General features: G+C 30.0%; 1 protein-coding gene across 7 annotated transcripts; it reads left to right on the top strand.

Annotated features, from left to right (window-relative positions):
* Nucleotides 1-9424: 9424 nt before the first annotated feature.
* LOC107895710 (protein MID1-COMPLEMENTING ACTIVITY 1) lies at nt 9425-14343 on the top strand. 7 transcript variants are annotated; one of them, XM_041081415.1, is made up of 10 exons: nt 9425-9638; nt 9856-9900; nt 10058-10248; nt 10370-10806; nt 11701-12104; nt 12538-12647; nt 12923-12994; nt 13290-13396; nt 13678-13771; nt 14014-14343. In XM_041081415.1, the coding sequence occupies exons 4-10, from the start codon at nt 10396-10398 to the stop codon at nt 14064-14066; spliced, it is 1251 nt and encodes a 416-aa protein (XP_040937349.1). In that variant the 5' UTR covers nt 9425-9638; nt 9856-9900; nt 10058-10248; nt 10370-10395; the 3' UTR covers nt 14067-14343. The 7 variants fall into 7 exon arrangements, with proteins under 7 accessions (XP_040937349.1, XP_040937350.1, XP_040937348.1 ...); XM_041081416.1 differs by having other exon boundaries at nt 9453-9638; nt 9856-9940; XM_041081414.1 differs by having other exon boundaries at nt 9453-9638; nt 9856-9940; nt 10364-10806.

The raw sequence follows: 14343 nt of genomic DNA, 5'->3' as shown, positions 1-14343 counted from the left end.
AAATTAACACACTCCCCCAGTGAGCACTCATAATCGAAAAGGATTTGTTTTAACACCAAAGAACCTCCAATCATAGCCTCCCAAAAAAGTAACAGTCATTGGCGAATAGTAGGTGCAAAATAAACGGGCCTCCATGTTTAAGACAAGCCCTACGAATCAAATTATCACAGAGTGCTTGTCGCAAAAGGGAAGACAACCATGCACAACATATAAGGAAAAGATACGAGCTAAGTGGGTCACCTTGTCGATGACCCCGACCTGGTGAGAATAGATAATTGACCTCCCCATTCATGGTTATTGAGTAAGAGACAGATCGAACAAAATGGAGAAAGAGACTCACCTAACAGTCTGAAAATACCATTTGCAACATCATCTGCTCAAGAAAAACCTACTCCACTCTATCGTAGCCCTTGCTCATATCCAACTTTAAGGCAAAGTGCCATTTTCTCTTCCGCCACTTGCGTCAAAACAGATCGAAGATCTCATAGGCCAAAATAATATTATCTGTAATCAACCTCCCAGGAACAAACGCATTCTGAACCTTATCCACACACAAATGGAGCACTAACTGAAACCTATTAACCAGGGCATTCAAAATGATCTTGTATAAGGCAACACAAAGATTAATAGGGCGGAACTTTCGCCAATCAAAACAAGGTGAGTATTATTAATTGCCGCAATAGGCATGCCTTCGTTTGAAACACCAAAACAATAATCACTAACAACAAGTCCAACAATGTGCCAAAATTTCTGATAAAACAAAGAAAGAAGTCCATATAGTCTAGATGCCTTCGTCGGGGCCATGGATTTCAGAGTAGAAAAGATATCGTCCATCGTGAACCGGGCCAAAAATGCAGCTTCATATCATCTATAATACAAGGAGCAATCCCCTCTAAGATACGGTGGGAATCATCCTGTCCCTGTGAATAGAACAAATCATCAAAGTACATAGTTGCCACATCAAGCATAGCCTCCCTATCCGAAACCACTCGACCATCCTCATGAAATAAACACCCAACTCTAATTGTTTGCTTTCTCTAGGTGGCCGACCGATGGAAGAACCCTGTATTTCGATCCCGCAACTGTAGCCAATTAACTCGAGCCCTCTATTCCCAATACAATTATTCCTTGTCCATCTCCAGATTCAACTCAAGTCTGGTGCTAAAAAGATCCAACAAAGAATCATCGTCGCTATACTCCAAAATGCAAGTTTAGAAAGGACAAACATCATAATTAAAAATAGTTTAAAATTTGAAAATTTTATTTTGAAAATATTATTATTTTTGAATTGAAAAGATATGAAAAAATAACAATATCTAAGATCAATCTAAATAAATGATTGCTATTATAGATTTTGTATCCAATTTTTTTTTAAAAAAAAACTCATTAGGTGATATTTTTAGGGAATGTCGTGTTATCTATACTATTATTTAAGTTTCTAATTGAGTTATGTAAATTACGAAAATGTCATTTCGTAATTAAAATAAGTTATATTATTCGAGGGTATTTTAGTCTTTTTATTAACAAAACAAATAAAAATATGCATATTGTAGGATTTGAAGTTGAACCAGTTGCATTAATAAAAACATTTAATTTATTACTCAACTAAAGCTTTATTTTAACACTTTTATACATTTTAATTTTATTATTCACACTTTATTATTTCCATCAATAACATATATTAATAATGTATTTGATTAAGTTGATGGTCACAATTTAACTCGACACTAATTCAAGATTGATGATAACACAATGATAAATAATTTAATGTAATTTTTAAAAAATTAATATTGTACACATTTCATGTGCTATTATTGATTAATTTCAAACCGTATGTTTCATTATTTATTTTATGTTATTTTTAAACACACATTTGTATTCTAAATTTGTTGTTTACACGCATATAAGCGTGTGGTAGGATTTCTTATTAATAATGTTGTTAATTTTAGATAGTGTCACAAATTAACTCGACCCAACTCATGATTAATGACAAAACTATGATAAATAATTGTATTCCTAATATGATGTATTCATGAGTTTAAATTTCACTTTACTTACAATTTAATCTGATTTTTTGTATTTTAATATTATACATATTCCATGTGTTATTATTAATTAGTTTCAAACCATATATTTTATTATAATGTGTGTTATTTTTAAATATAAATCTGTATTCTAAATATAAGATGTTTATACATAAAGATTTTAGTCATTTTCTAAAGATTAAATTATTTAACAAAATCTAAGTGTGAGTTTGGATAGGTGGTGTGTTTATCTACGGTTAGTATAAAAATAGCGGCGGTGGTGAGATTAGATATTGTAACGATATTATAATGTGAGGTAAAAAATAAACTAAACATATTGTACATCACTGTCCATCCAAACTCACTCTAAGTTCAATAAGAAAAAAAAATACAAAAAGCAAGCGGAAAGAAATTAGGAAACGCAGGAATAGCCGAAGTCCCCTCAACCTCAAATTTGAAGTCGTTTACAGTACTACTTTCATATGGGCTGCAACAAAATCTCCATTTACCTTTTGTAGTCTAACTTAGAAAACTGAAGGCCCAAAACCTACCCCCCTTGTTTCTTATCTTCACAAAAATTGGGTTGATTGATGGACCTATCACCCTTGTTTCTTATCCAGATTACCTTCCGTCCATTATTATTATTTATTTACAAATATAATTTTCACAAATCTGCATTGAACATTTAAATGGTAATAATTAGCGTATCAGTGAGTAATAGAAGAAAAAGTATTGGAGAGTATTAGAACCCTGACCCCATAATTTTTTATGAAAAAGAAAATAATAACTAAGCCAAAAGGATTGTCTGTAAACAATTGCATCCCTTCATTTTGGCCATTCTATCAGTTTTTATGTTTTCTTCTCTAGAAATGTATTTGATTGTTTAGTTCTCTACATTCTTCAAAAGATAATTTCATATCTCAATTGAAATCTCATTTTTAGATATTTATTTACATGGAATTTGAAATAATTTTCAAATTAAGAATCCATTTCCACTAATTACTGAGCTCAAGATTAAGCATCTTGTATATTTTATATAATGAAATTATTTTATAGACTCTTTTCACTATATTATTCCTGGTCATTTTACAATTACTTAATGACATTTCAAGAATTTCTTCTATGTCAGTGATACATAACTTTGATAATTTTTTTTTACCTTGAACCCCGAATTCAAACCTCAAATTCTGAACCATGTCATTGATACATAATTTAGGGTTTATGATCCAAAGTTCGAGGTTTATGGTACAATGTTCGAGTTCGGATTTAGGATTTAGGATAAAAAAATTACCAAAATTACGTGACAATAATATAAAAAATTTTATCAAAATATCGTTAAATAATTAAAAAGAAACTATAAATAATGTGATAAGAAAAGTCCATAAAATAACTTATCATCTTATATATCATATATATATATATATAACATTCATTATAAGATAGTTAAGTACTGAAGATAAGTTTTAGTTTATGATAAGTTCTCATTCTAACATGTGCCACCACCATTTAAATAATTAAAACCATTAAAACAAATGGAATAAATTTATGTCAAAGCAAATGAAATAAATAAATAAACGAAAATATTTTTTAAAAATTATGTTAAAACCATCGTCAAGCACAATTTTCACTTTGATTCATGTTACTTGTATAAAATGAGATGATTTCAATTTCAGTCCTACATAGTCTGTGGTTTATGTTGTTAAGCCATTGATTTCAGTTTTTTATTTATTTTTTAATTCAACCTCTATTAAATTTTAATTAATACATATAACTACGTAAGGTCAAAATATTAACATACATATATAGCAAATGTTAGTGATATAATCTTCAAACTTATTAAATATTATTTTCTAAATGTAGGTAAAGAGATGTATACTACTTGAAAGTTCATCCTACTTTACCTTGTATTGAATTAGATACTTAAAAGGTTAAATATGTTATTAGTTCATGTACTTCAATAGACTTTTAGATTTAATTTTTGTACTTAAAAAATTAAAAATTAAAAATTTAACTCTTTTATTTTTTAAATTTAAAAATCTTAATGTAATTTAATTTTTATTAATATTTATCAACTTAACATATTTATACTTAAGATTTTAATTATTAAACTGAAAATTTAAAATTAAAACAATTGAAAGAATTAATTTTTAAATTTTTTAAATACAAAAATTAAATCTTAAATTTTGTCCGACTACAATATCTAAACCATAGCTGAAATATTAATACTCAATAGTAAACGCACATTTACATATTACAATCCTTTTTTATTGCATTTTTATACAAGTAATGGGAAAAGTGGCTTAAAAGAATTCCTTTATATTATCAAGTAAGCATTCCCCCTGAATTAATGGGTAGAGAGAATAGAGACAAGTGTGCGATGGATGCAAGTTAGGACAAGGACAGCTATGTTGTTGGGCAACTACTCCAAAAGGACCGCCACTTAAACGTGGTTTTGACGACACCGGCACCAATGAAATGTGCAACATTGCTACGACCTTTTAACTTCTTGGTCTTATGATGTAAAAGATTCTCAAATTTTTAAAAAATAATAATTAAGTCATTGTTTTTTTCATTCATTTGGATATTTAAAATTTTAAAATATATAAAAAAGCCCTCAAATATTTTAAAAAATTTAATTAAGTCCTTATTTTTTCACTCAATTAGATATTTAAATTTTTAAAATGTATAAAAAAATCCTTAAACTTTTTCAAAAAAAGCCCTACTTTTATTAAAAATTAGAAAATAATTATAAAAATTAAAATCAATAAAAGCTATAAATATTATTAATTTTAATAAAAATATTAAAAATTAGAAAAAAAGTATAAAAATTTGTAAAATTTTATAAAGTTGTAAGAAAATTATACAAAATGTAAATAAATATAAATTTGGTAAAAAAATTTATAAAAATTATCGTACCAAAATAAACATTTTATAATTTTTCTATAACTTTTATTGACTTTTATTCTTTTTTTATCATTTTTTGCCACATGTCACGTTGTGTTGCTACACATGATGACTTTAATTGAAAAAACTAGGGGTAGTTAATTTTTTATAATTTTTTATAAATTTTAAATTTATTATTAAAATTCAATAAATTTTCTAAAATTTATTATTTGTTTTTTTATATTTTTTCTAATTTTTAATAAGAGCAAGGGTTTAATTATTTTTTTGAACATTTGTTAGGGTTTTTTTAATGCATTTTAAAAGTTCAAGTACCCAATTGAGTGAAAAAAAAAATTTCGAAGAAGTTTGAGGACATTTTTAAAGTATTTTAAAAGTTCAAGTGCTCAATTAAGTGAAAAAAAAAAAGCATAATTACTTTCTTTTTTTTTAACCCTTAAACCTTTATGTTTTTTTTTAATCCCATATAACATCTCCTTTTGGCATTTTCTGGAACGTTGTTCCTATCATTTCAGTAAACATGCTATTTGTTTTTAGGGTAAACAACACTCAATATCATTAAATTATTAATAAAATTTTGTTTTAGCTACTTAATTTAAAAAGTCACAAGATGGTTATTGGATCATTTAAAAATATTCATTTAAATTATTAAACTATTCAAAAAATTTAATTTAAATTATTGAATTATTTGAAAATTTTTATTTAAATCACTAGACTATTAGTTTCTTTTTTTTTTTAAAGTTCAACTAATGAGCTTCAAGTAATGATTCAACGATCAGTATGATGGATTGTTACCCATTAACAAGTTGAAAAACATACATTAGATCAAGTCAATCTAATAGTCAATGTTGAAGATTGAAAAAAAAGTTGTTAGGATTTTTGTCCACAGATTTGTGATGTTCAAAACTATTTTATAAAAAGAAAAACTGAATTATAGAAAAGAAGAGAAGGAGAGTTTTTAATTGGTGTAAACGATGCGAATTAAGAAGGCCATACAACAATGATTTTAACAATCCAATGACTTGAATGAAAAATTTCGAATAGTTCAATGATTTTTATTTTTATCTTTTTGAGGTTAAGTGACCAAAATATAAATTTACTAATAATTTAATCACCTTAAATGTAGCTTCGATTTGTATTTATTAGTACATATCCATTATGATACGCATCAATATTGGTGCATTTTCGTTTATTGATTTTAGTTTATAAGTTTTTTAATTAAATTTTCTATATATATTTGTAGTAATACATATAAAAAATTAAAGTTATAAATTAACTTAAGGAATATATTATATTTCGAAATATAAAAAATAAATAAATAACTTAAAATATCAAAAAGATCAAGTAATGGGCATCGTAGTTGCCACAACCTGTAAAATTAATGCAATTCCAAGTTGGTGAACTTGATATTGGTTTTGGAGCCCCCTCAGTCCGTTTTACAACCTTAAAGCCTAGGGATCATTTGTTTTCTAGTGACCCAACTCATTTCCCAAGCTTACCTTTTTTTTAACTCCATAGCCACCTTTTATATAACAAAAAGAATATACATGCAGATTCCATTACTTCACTATCACATCTAGTTGGATTACTGCACCTCCCCACTAAACCACATGGACAGCATCAATTAACCACAACAATGTATACACTAGAACCATATAAATTAGTATAATACTAAAGGGTTTAACTTTTTCTACCTATTTCAATTTGGGTATTGTTTTTTGGTGGAATCCCACCCCGTGACAATAAAGAAACATGTATCTCTGTTTTATTTGTGTTTTTATTTTTGTAATTTATAACTTGTACAAAAAAAAAGAAAAAAAAAGGAAATGCAAATTGTCTTATATGGTTAGCTTGGTCTTTTGTTGGTATTTGGAGTAAATCCACATTACATGCTAACTGACAGTGAAGTTTCTTAGATTATCAACATTTATACAATTATAAACACATGTATGTATAATGTTAGGGTAATAGAAGTTGAAAAACACTCACAATTTACGTGCAAACTAAATGACACGTGAACAAACTACACAGGTAATTTAATCACGTCACCTCTTATGGGAAAGCCAATTCTTTAATCTAAGAAAACTAAATAACAACGACTTATAATCTTCAAAACTAGACAGCTCATCTTTAAAGAAAAGCCTCTGCAATCTTCAAACAACATCTAGTCTTTTCATCAATTTGGAGATAACCCTTCAGCTTATTTTACCCGTCACCATCACTTTAGGCAACGACAATCACTCTTTTTCTTCAACTTTACCTATTTCTCTTTTATCCAATTTTTTATATTTTAGTAATAAGCTTTTTCATTTATGCACAAAAGTTTAATTTATCCATTGGACTGTTATAGTTGAAGCAATATATCAAAGTATAATGTTGATTTAAGTAAAATGAATCAGTACATTAAAATTGGGAGTGAAATGTCATTATCAAAGTAATATAATATCATTAAAGAATAGTTGGCATTGAAATTACTATGTTACCAAAATTTGCGACTATTGATTACGACCTTACTATTTCAAAGAAAATTTTTTGAACCAAAAATGATATTTTGTTCACAAAATTACATATTCGCAATCATCCAAATCCATCACCTTTAAAAATATAATTTTATTTGTTTTAGAGATAACAACGAGATAAGGTAAGATAAATTTTTGTTTGCGCTAGCTTCGACCTTACTTTTATTTCTATATATCCAAACCTTCCCCAACTACGGAACAACCCACCTGGTATTACCCTGCCCCACCTTGAAATATTAAGTAATATTTTATGATATAATTCTTTTTTTTTACAAAATTAAATAAAATATATATTGTGAAATCTTATAACAGAATATGTAAAAATATCTTAATTTTATAATATGTGTATAAATTATAATAATATTAAAAAAATAAAAAATTATATATCACAGTGAGATAGAGAGAATTTCACCTAAACTCATCCCAATCCAATATCAAAATCTTAATAAAAAATTCACGTAAAAACTCAATCTAAAACAACAAACCAGGGTAAATTATATAGTTTTTTTTTTTGCCATCAGTAACTTGTGCTTAAATCAAGCCTTGATTTATGTTGCTAAACTGTAAACCTTTTAGTAATTAATAATTAAGATGGTTGTTATCAAGTTTGGAATTGATAAAAGCAGGCTTATAATGTAAGCAAGCAAAGGGTACCCCTCCAAGTTGATGCATGGCTATCTTATGTCCTACCTTTCTTTACCGAGAAATCTTTCAATCATGCTTTACCACCACTCATCAACTTACATTAACATCATTACTTAATTTAAAAACAAGTAAATGTGAATAAATAGTCTTTTAAAAAATAACTTATGATAAAATTAATTTTACATTTTTCTACTACATATTACTATTAAAAACAACATATTTTACTATAATTAAATTCAGGTTATTTTTTTAATCAATATAACCACAGTTAGAGCGGTAAAAATGTTAACAATCATAATTTAATTTGAGTTTTATGTAATTCATCCTCTCTCTATGTTTGTAAGGATAAAAATAAAAAAAGATAGTTACAAGAATTTATTTAGTTATTTAACTTTTTTTTAAATTATTTTAATTTTTGGTTTTTTCTAGCCTTTTAAACTTGTGTTATTTGTTAAATCATTTCAAAATAGATCTAGATTAATAATTAATTAATTTTTTAAAATTTAAAAATTTTAAAAAAATTGTTTAAGAAAAACTAAAATTTATTAAAACTATTAAAAATAAAAATTACAAAATGTAATTTTTAATTTTTAAAAATTAATCCACGTCAGCAAAGTTAACACACAATAATTTTTCCATTCATTTCGGAGTGATTTAATAAATAATGCAAGTTCAAGGGCTAAAAGAAGTGAAAAATTAAATGGAGGATTAAAATAAATTTTTTATAAAGTTGAAGGACCAAATAAGTCATTATATAAAAAATATTAAAAGAGAAAAATATTGATAATTTTTTAAGTATATTGATACAAAATTTGAGTTTAAATATTGCATTTAACTGCAAAAATTTTGGTTTAGTAGTTTTATATTATATTTCAAATTTTCACAAGTATAAATATATTTTCATAACAATATCAATTTTATATTTGTGTAAACCAGAACGTTTGTCCAAAGGATAACATTCTATTATTGTTTAATGAGACTGTTAGGGGGACATTTGTTGAGGAGATTCAAAAGCTCGACCTATGTTTTGATGTCCACTGAGGTGAGTGACCTTCGCTTATTTAATTAAAAAAATAGTGTTAATTAGTGTCATATTGGTTTTAAGTAAAAGTTGGAACTAATGTACTAAGCAATATCTACCGACAAGAATTAAACGGACTTTGTCTATTTACGACGGACATCAATCTGTTTATAGTCGTCACTCACATTATGTATTAACATCCGTGAAAATAGCTGCCATTCTCCTTAATTAAAATAATGAAACACGTATCGCAGTAATTTTTTATAAAATATTTTATGATTACCCAAAACCCCATCCACTTCTAAAAACATTGCCACTGCCAGCTCATTTTTGGAGTAAAAAAAACACTTTATTCAGGTATGCACTGCTCACTCTGGAAGACAGAAGAGGTATCGCCGTTAATCCCTCAATTTAATGCACCTCTTCTCCTAAACTCCCACGCTTTTTTTTTCCCCCTTGAAGATATAAAACAAAAACGAAGAAAAAGCATAGAAATAAGAGAAAACTGCCGGTGAGAGAGAGAAGCAGGTGACTGTCATTCATTTATTTCCTTCATTCTCTCTAATTACTTCTCAGTTCATTGATTTTTTTTTCTTCTCAATGTATTTTAATTTTTGGCCTTGATTACGGTTCATGAAAAAGCTCATCCGCCGATTCATTTCTGTATAGTAATAAGTTGCATTTTTTAAAGTCCAAAAAAGAAAGTTGCATTTTCATTTTTTTTTGGCTCTTCTCTTTTTTCCAGCTCGAAGAATTGAATCGCCATGCTTTTTGTTTGACTCGATAAAAGGTGAGCGAAGAAAGCGTGAAGCATACTCTTATAGATTATGGTATTTTACTGATTTATCTATTTATTTTTTTAATCCTTAAGCAGTTAAAACGGATACTGTGCTGTTCTTAGCTCTGAATAATGGAAGATCTGAAGTGATTATGCAATTTTCTTACAGATCCTGGGACGGAATCTTTGATCCAGCTTGTAACCGGATATTATATTCCTTCTCCAGTTTGAGGTGACGCTTCGTCGATGTTTTTAGAGAAATCAGCTCTGACTTTTGTTACGCAATGCAGTTAGAGAGGCCTAACCGAAGAACCGAAGCTCTTACTGATTTATTTTGTTGAAGCTTCTAGCTTAGAAGAGGTAAAAACCACCGACGATTTCTCAATTCTCACCTTTCTGGCTTTTTTGTTTTTGTTTGTTCGTTAATTTCGATATTGGCTCCCCAAAGATATAATACCATGGAAATTTATATTAGAAGCAGGTTTTAGATTTGATTGAGAGGAAAGGATGGCATCTGCGTGGGAACATTTTGGAGAAGTTGCAAATGTAGCCCAGCTCGCTGGGTTTGATGCAGTGCGGTTAATAGCTATGATAGGTAAAGCTGCAAGCACAGCTCGAATGCACAAGAAGAATTGCAGGCAATTCGCGCTGCATCTCAAGTTGATCGGTAACTTGCTGGAGCAGCTTAAGATCTCGGAGCTTAAGAGGTATCCGGAGACGCGTGAGCCATTGGAGCAATTTGAGGATGCATTAAGGAAGGCTTACATTTTGGTCAATAGTTGTCAGGATAGGAGCTATCTGTATCTCCTGGCCATGGGATGGAACATCGTGTATCAGTTTAGGAAGGCCCAGAATGAAATCGACCAGTATTTGAAGATTGTTCCTCTTATCACGCTGGTGGATAATTCTCGAGTCAGGGTATTGATTATTCTAGTTGCTGTTTGAATAATTTCCCACCTAGATTTTTTTTCCCTTATTTGCATGACTCCCAAAATAATGTTGAAATGATATTCGGATTCGGATTTGGAACTGGTACTTGTCTTAGCCTTAGAAATGCTCTTCATATATTTTAGTTGTTAAAACTGGTATGGATCTCTCTATACCAGTTGGTTCTTCTTTCTTCCCTCGGTTATATTCCTTTCCTTGGCCATTATAGATGGAGGATTATCTTTCATTCCTTATTATGTTAGCCAACCGTTTAAGACCAGCTAAGTTACATTTATTCTCTAATTCTTTATATTTTGTTTTATTAACTTTGGGAGGGTTGGGGTGGGTGGTGGAGAAGGGAAGGCGAATGTGAATAGAAAGACAAGGGAACATCTTTCAGCCTGTCTAGTTGACGGAGGTGGAAAGGCAAAAGGAAGGAACAAACTTCATAGCTTCAGTTGTAGTTATATGTCCTTACCAATTCCTTTGATATTTAATTGTTTGGAAGGATGGGTCAATCATATACGATTTTCCTTCCTATTAGGTAGTAGAGGTCCCTATATTTAATGAAAATCTAAACTATTCAGGCCTATCAGCTTCTCTATTGATGAATCCTTTGGCCAAAATAGTTTGTATAAGGCCTCTGATTTCATCAAAAAGATGATAGAGACCAAGCCTTTACTGGCAGGAAAATGCACTGAATTATAGAAAATGTTGCATGCAGAGAAGAGATGTTTTCTATTGGAAGATCTGAATATGTTTCATTGGAAAATAACAAACCAATTGGATAACTGAAGGGACTAAAATGCCCAGTGGTTTGCACCAATTTCAAATCATATTCAGCTTGCCCGCTTTACTAATTTTTCTGTTCTCCCAAACCTGCAGGAGAGACTAGAAGTTATAGAGAAAGATCAACATGAATACACATTGGATGAAGAGGACCGAAGGGTGCAAGATGTTATACTGAAACCAGAACCGTCAACAAACGATGCCATAATATTGAAAAAAACTCTTTCTTGCTCATATCCAAATTTGTGTTTTAATGAAGCACTTCGAAAGGAAAATGAAAAGCTCCAAGTGGAATTACAACGATCTCAATCTAATTATGATGTGCAGCAGTGTGAAGTAATCCAGCATTTGCTTGAGGTAACAGAAGTTGCTGCTGCAACTTCGGCTCCAGATAAGAGGTCGAAGAAAGTAGAGCGTAATTACTCAGATGCCAATAGTGAGAAAGGTCATTCATATGATGAAATCTCTCCTAAGAAACCTGGTTCACGCATAACTTCAAGGTTAGTTTTCCTTTCATACATAAGTCTTGTGTTGTCAAAATGCAACTAACTGTAGTTCTATATAAACATCTTTTCATGCAGCAATGTCCTGTGCAACCTTTCCCTATTTTCTTCCGTTGGCCTTATGCCTTAAAAAAAGTTGAAAGCTAATGTAGACATTATTAAGAAAGTACAATTAGTTTCTCTAACTGCCAATTTAATTCAAAACAATAACTAATTTACCTTGATTACTGTAATGGAATTAAAACCTTTGTGGTATTAGGATGCCAACATCGTGATACCTACCATTTAGATGGAATTTGGCATTTGAGTTACAGTCTTGGTGTCTTTTTAAGTCCTTAAGCTTTTGAATATGCACCCATGCTTTATGTACTTCATGTGCCTGGAGCTAAATATGATTTCTAAAAGTTTTATGCCTAATCTTTTTGCTCAGAAACACATCTTCAGTTTCATCAGGATGTGATCTGCTCTCTGATAGAGGTTTGGATCGATATGATGAATGGCATGCTGATTTGCTTGGTTGTTGCTCAGAACCATATTTGTGTACGTCTTTCTTACATCATTGTTGCTCCGTTATTGTATGAAATGTCTTCTTTCTATTCTATTTGACTTGATAGAAGTTGCAACTTACAACTTGAGATTATTTAGCCCCAAGAAAGGGATAGGAACATTTATTTTAAATTTGAATATTTGTTTCTTTTGCTTGGGATGAGGAACATGATTTTCAGTAAGATTTATAGGACATATCTCTTTTGCAGAACTTACGTTCTGAATTTGATGTTTTATCTTGTCACTTAAGCCACCATTTTTCATTGCAGGTATAAAGACATTCTTCTGTCCTTGTGGTACGCTTTCAAAGATTGCTACTGTGGCAACAAACAGGCATATGTGTAAGTATTTCTTAATTATATTTTAATCGCTAGTTTGTGATCTTCATTTGTGCAAGAATGTGATGTGTTGTTTTCAATTTACCCCGATCATATTGTTTTATGTGTTCTTACTAAAATACGCCTGTGTGTTTCTATATTGCTTAGCCTGTATGAACAAGTGATTATAATCTTTCCTTAGCAAAGGAAATTGCATTCTAGTCTTGCTAATGAAAAATGTCATACAAACTGTAACACCTTTGGAATTCTGTTTTCGGTTTTGGTATTATTTCGAAGCTCACATAGAAACTTTCTTCAGCTTCTGCAGAAGCATGCAATGAATTGATGGCATATTCATTGATATTGTCATGCTGTTGCTACACATGCTGTGTTAGAAGGAAGCTTCGCAAGGCATTAAACATCACGGTATTTTCTCTGCCAATGAAAGAGTAATCTGCTTGTGCAAATTATAAAACCCTGAATCATAAGTTTCTACTATTTTTAGTGCCATGAAATAATATGGCGTAGATGCTGTGACCTTGTCCTCATTGCTCATATGTGGTGCTGTTTTTAGTACATGAATTAATGGCATATGGTTTTAGACTGTCTTGTCTTAGGTATAAGGGCTATAATTAAGTTATTCAGGGTTATCTTACTTCGGATTGGGTTTCCTTAAAATGCAACTTTTTTTTCCCTCCTTTTGGCAGGGTGGATTTATTGATGATTTCCTCTCACATTTGATGTGCTGCTGTTGCGCCCTTGTTCAAGAATGGCGAGAAGTAGAGATACGTGGGTTTAATGGTATGTCCAGTATATGCCAATTGCCAAGAACCTCGTGATCTGGTTTGAAATCTCAGTTTTCTTCTAAGTATTCATCGGTAACTAATGACAACCAAATCAGAACATATTGGATAGTTTTAGTTACTGATCGTGTGGGGTAGCTTTTCTTTTGAATTCTTCCTTTTTCCCCCAGAATGATGCAATTCATATTTGTGGTACTGTTTTCGTCATGTTATAAACGTGCAATTCATATGAACATGCAGGGTCAGAGAAGACTAAAACAAGCCCGCCACCATCACAATTTATGGAATCATGAGTAACAGGACAGGATAGGATTCAAAGCTTTTCCCTTCTTTTTTTTTTGGAGGTTTAATATATAGAGCGTAACCCTCCTTAGTGGCCTCTGTGAAATTAAAACTGTACTAAGAATATGGCGCCCTTTGCTTTTGAACCTATAGATATGTAAATTAGTCCAATTATTTGAGGAGATTCATTCACCTCATGTTGTATTATACACTAATTTTTAGCTGTATAGTAGTTTTGGATTTAGTTTATTAAACTTGTTTCTTTAGATATTAGGGAAACAAGTATTC

The sequence above is a fragment of the Gossypium hirsutum genome, chromosome A11 (genome assembly GCF_007990345.1).
Source record: "Gossypium hirsutum isolate 1008001.06 chromosome A11, Gossypium_hirsutum_v2.1, whole genome shotgun sequence".
Lineage (NCBI taxonomy): Eukaryota > Viridiplantae > Streptophyta > Magnoliopsida > Malvales > Malvaceae > Gossypium > Gossypium hirsutum.
This window is presented reverse-complemented; position numbering and strand designations above follow the sequence as displayed.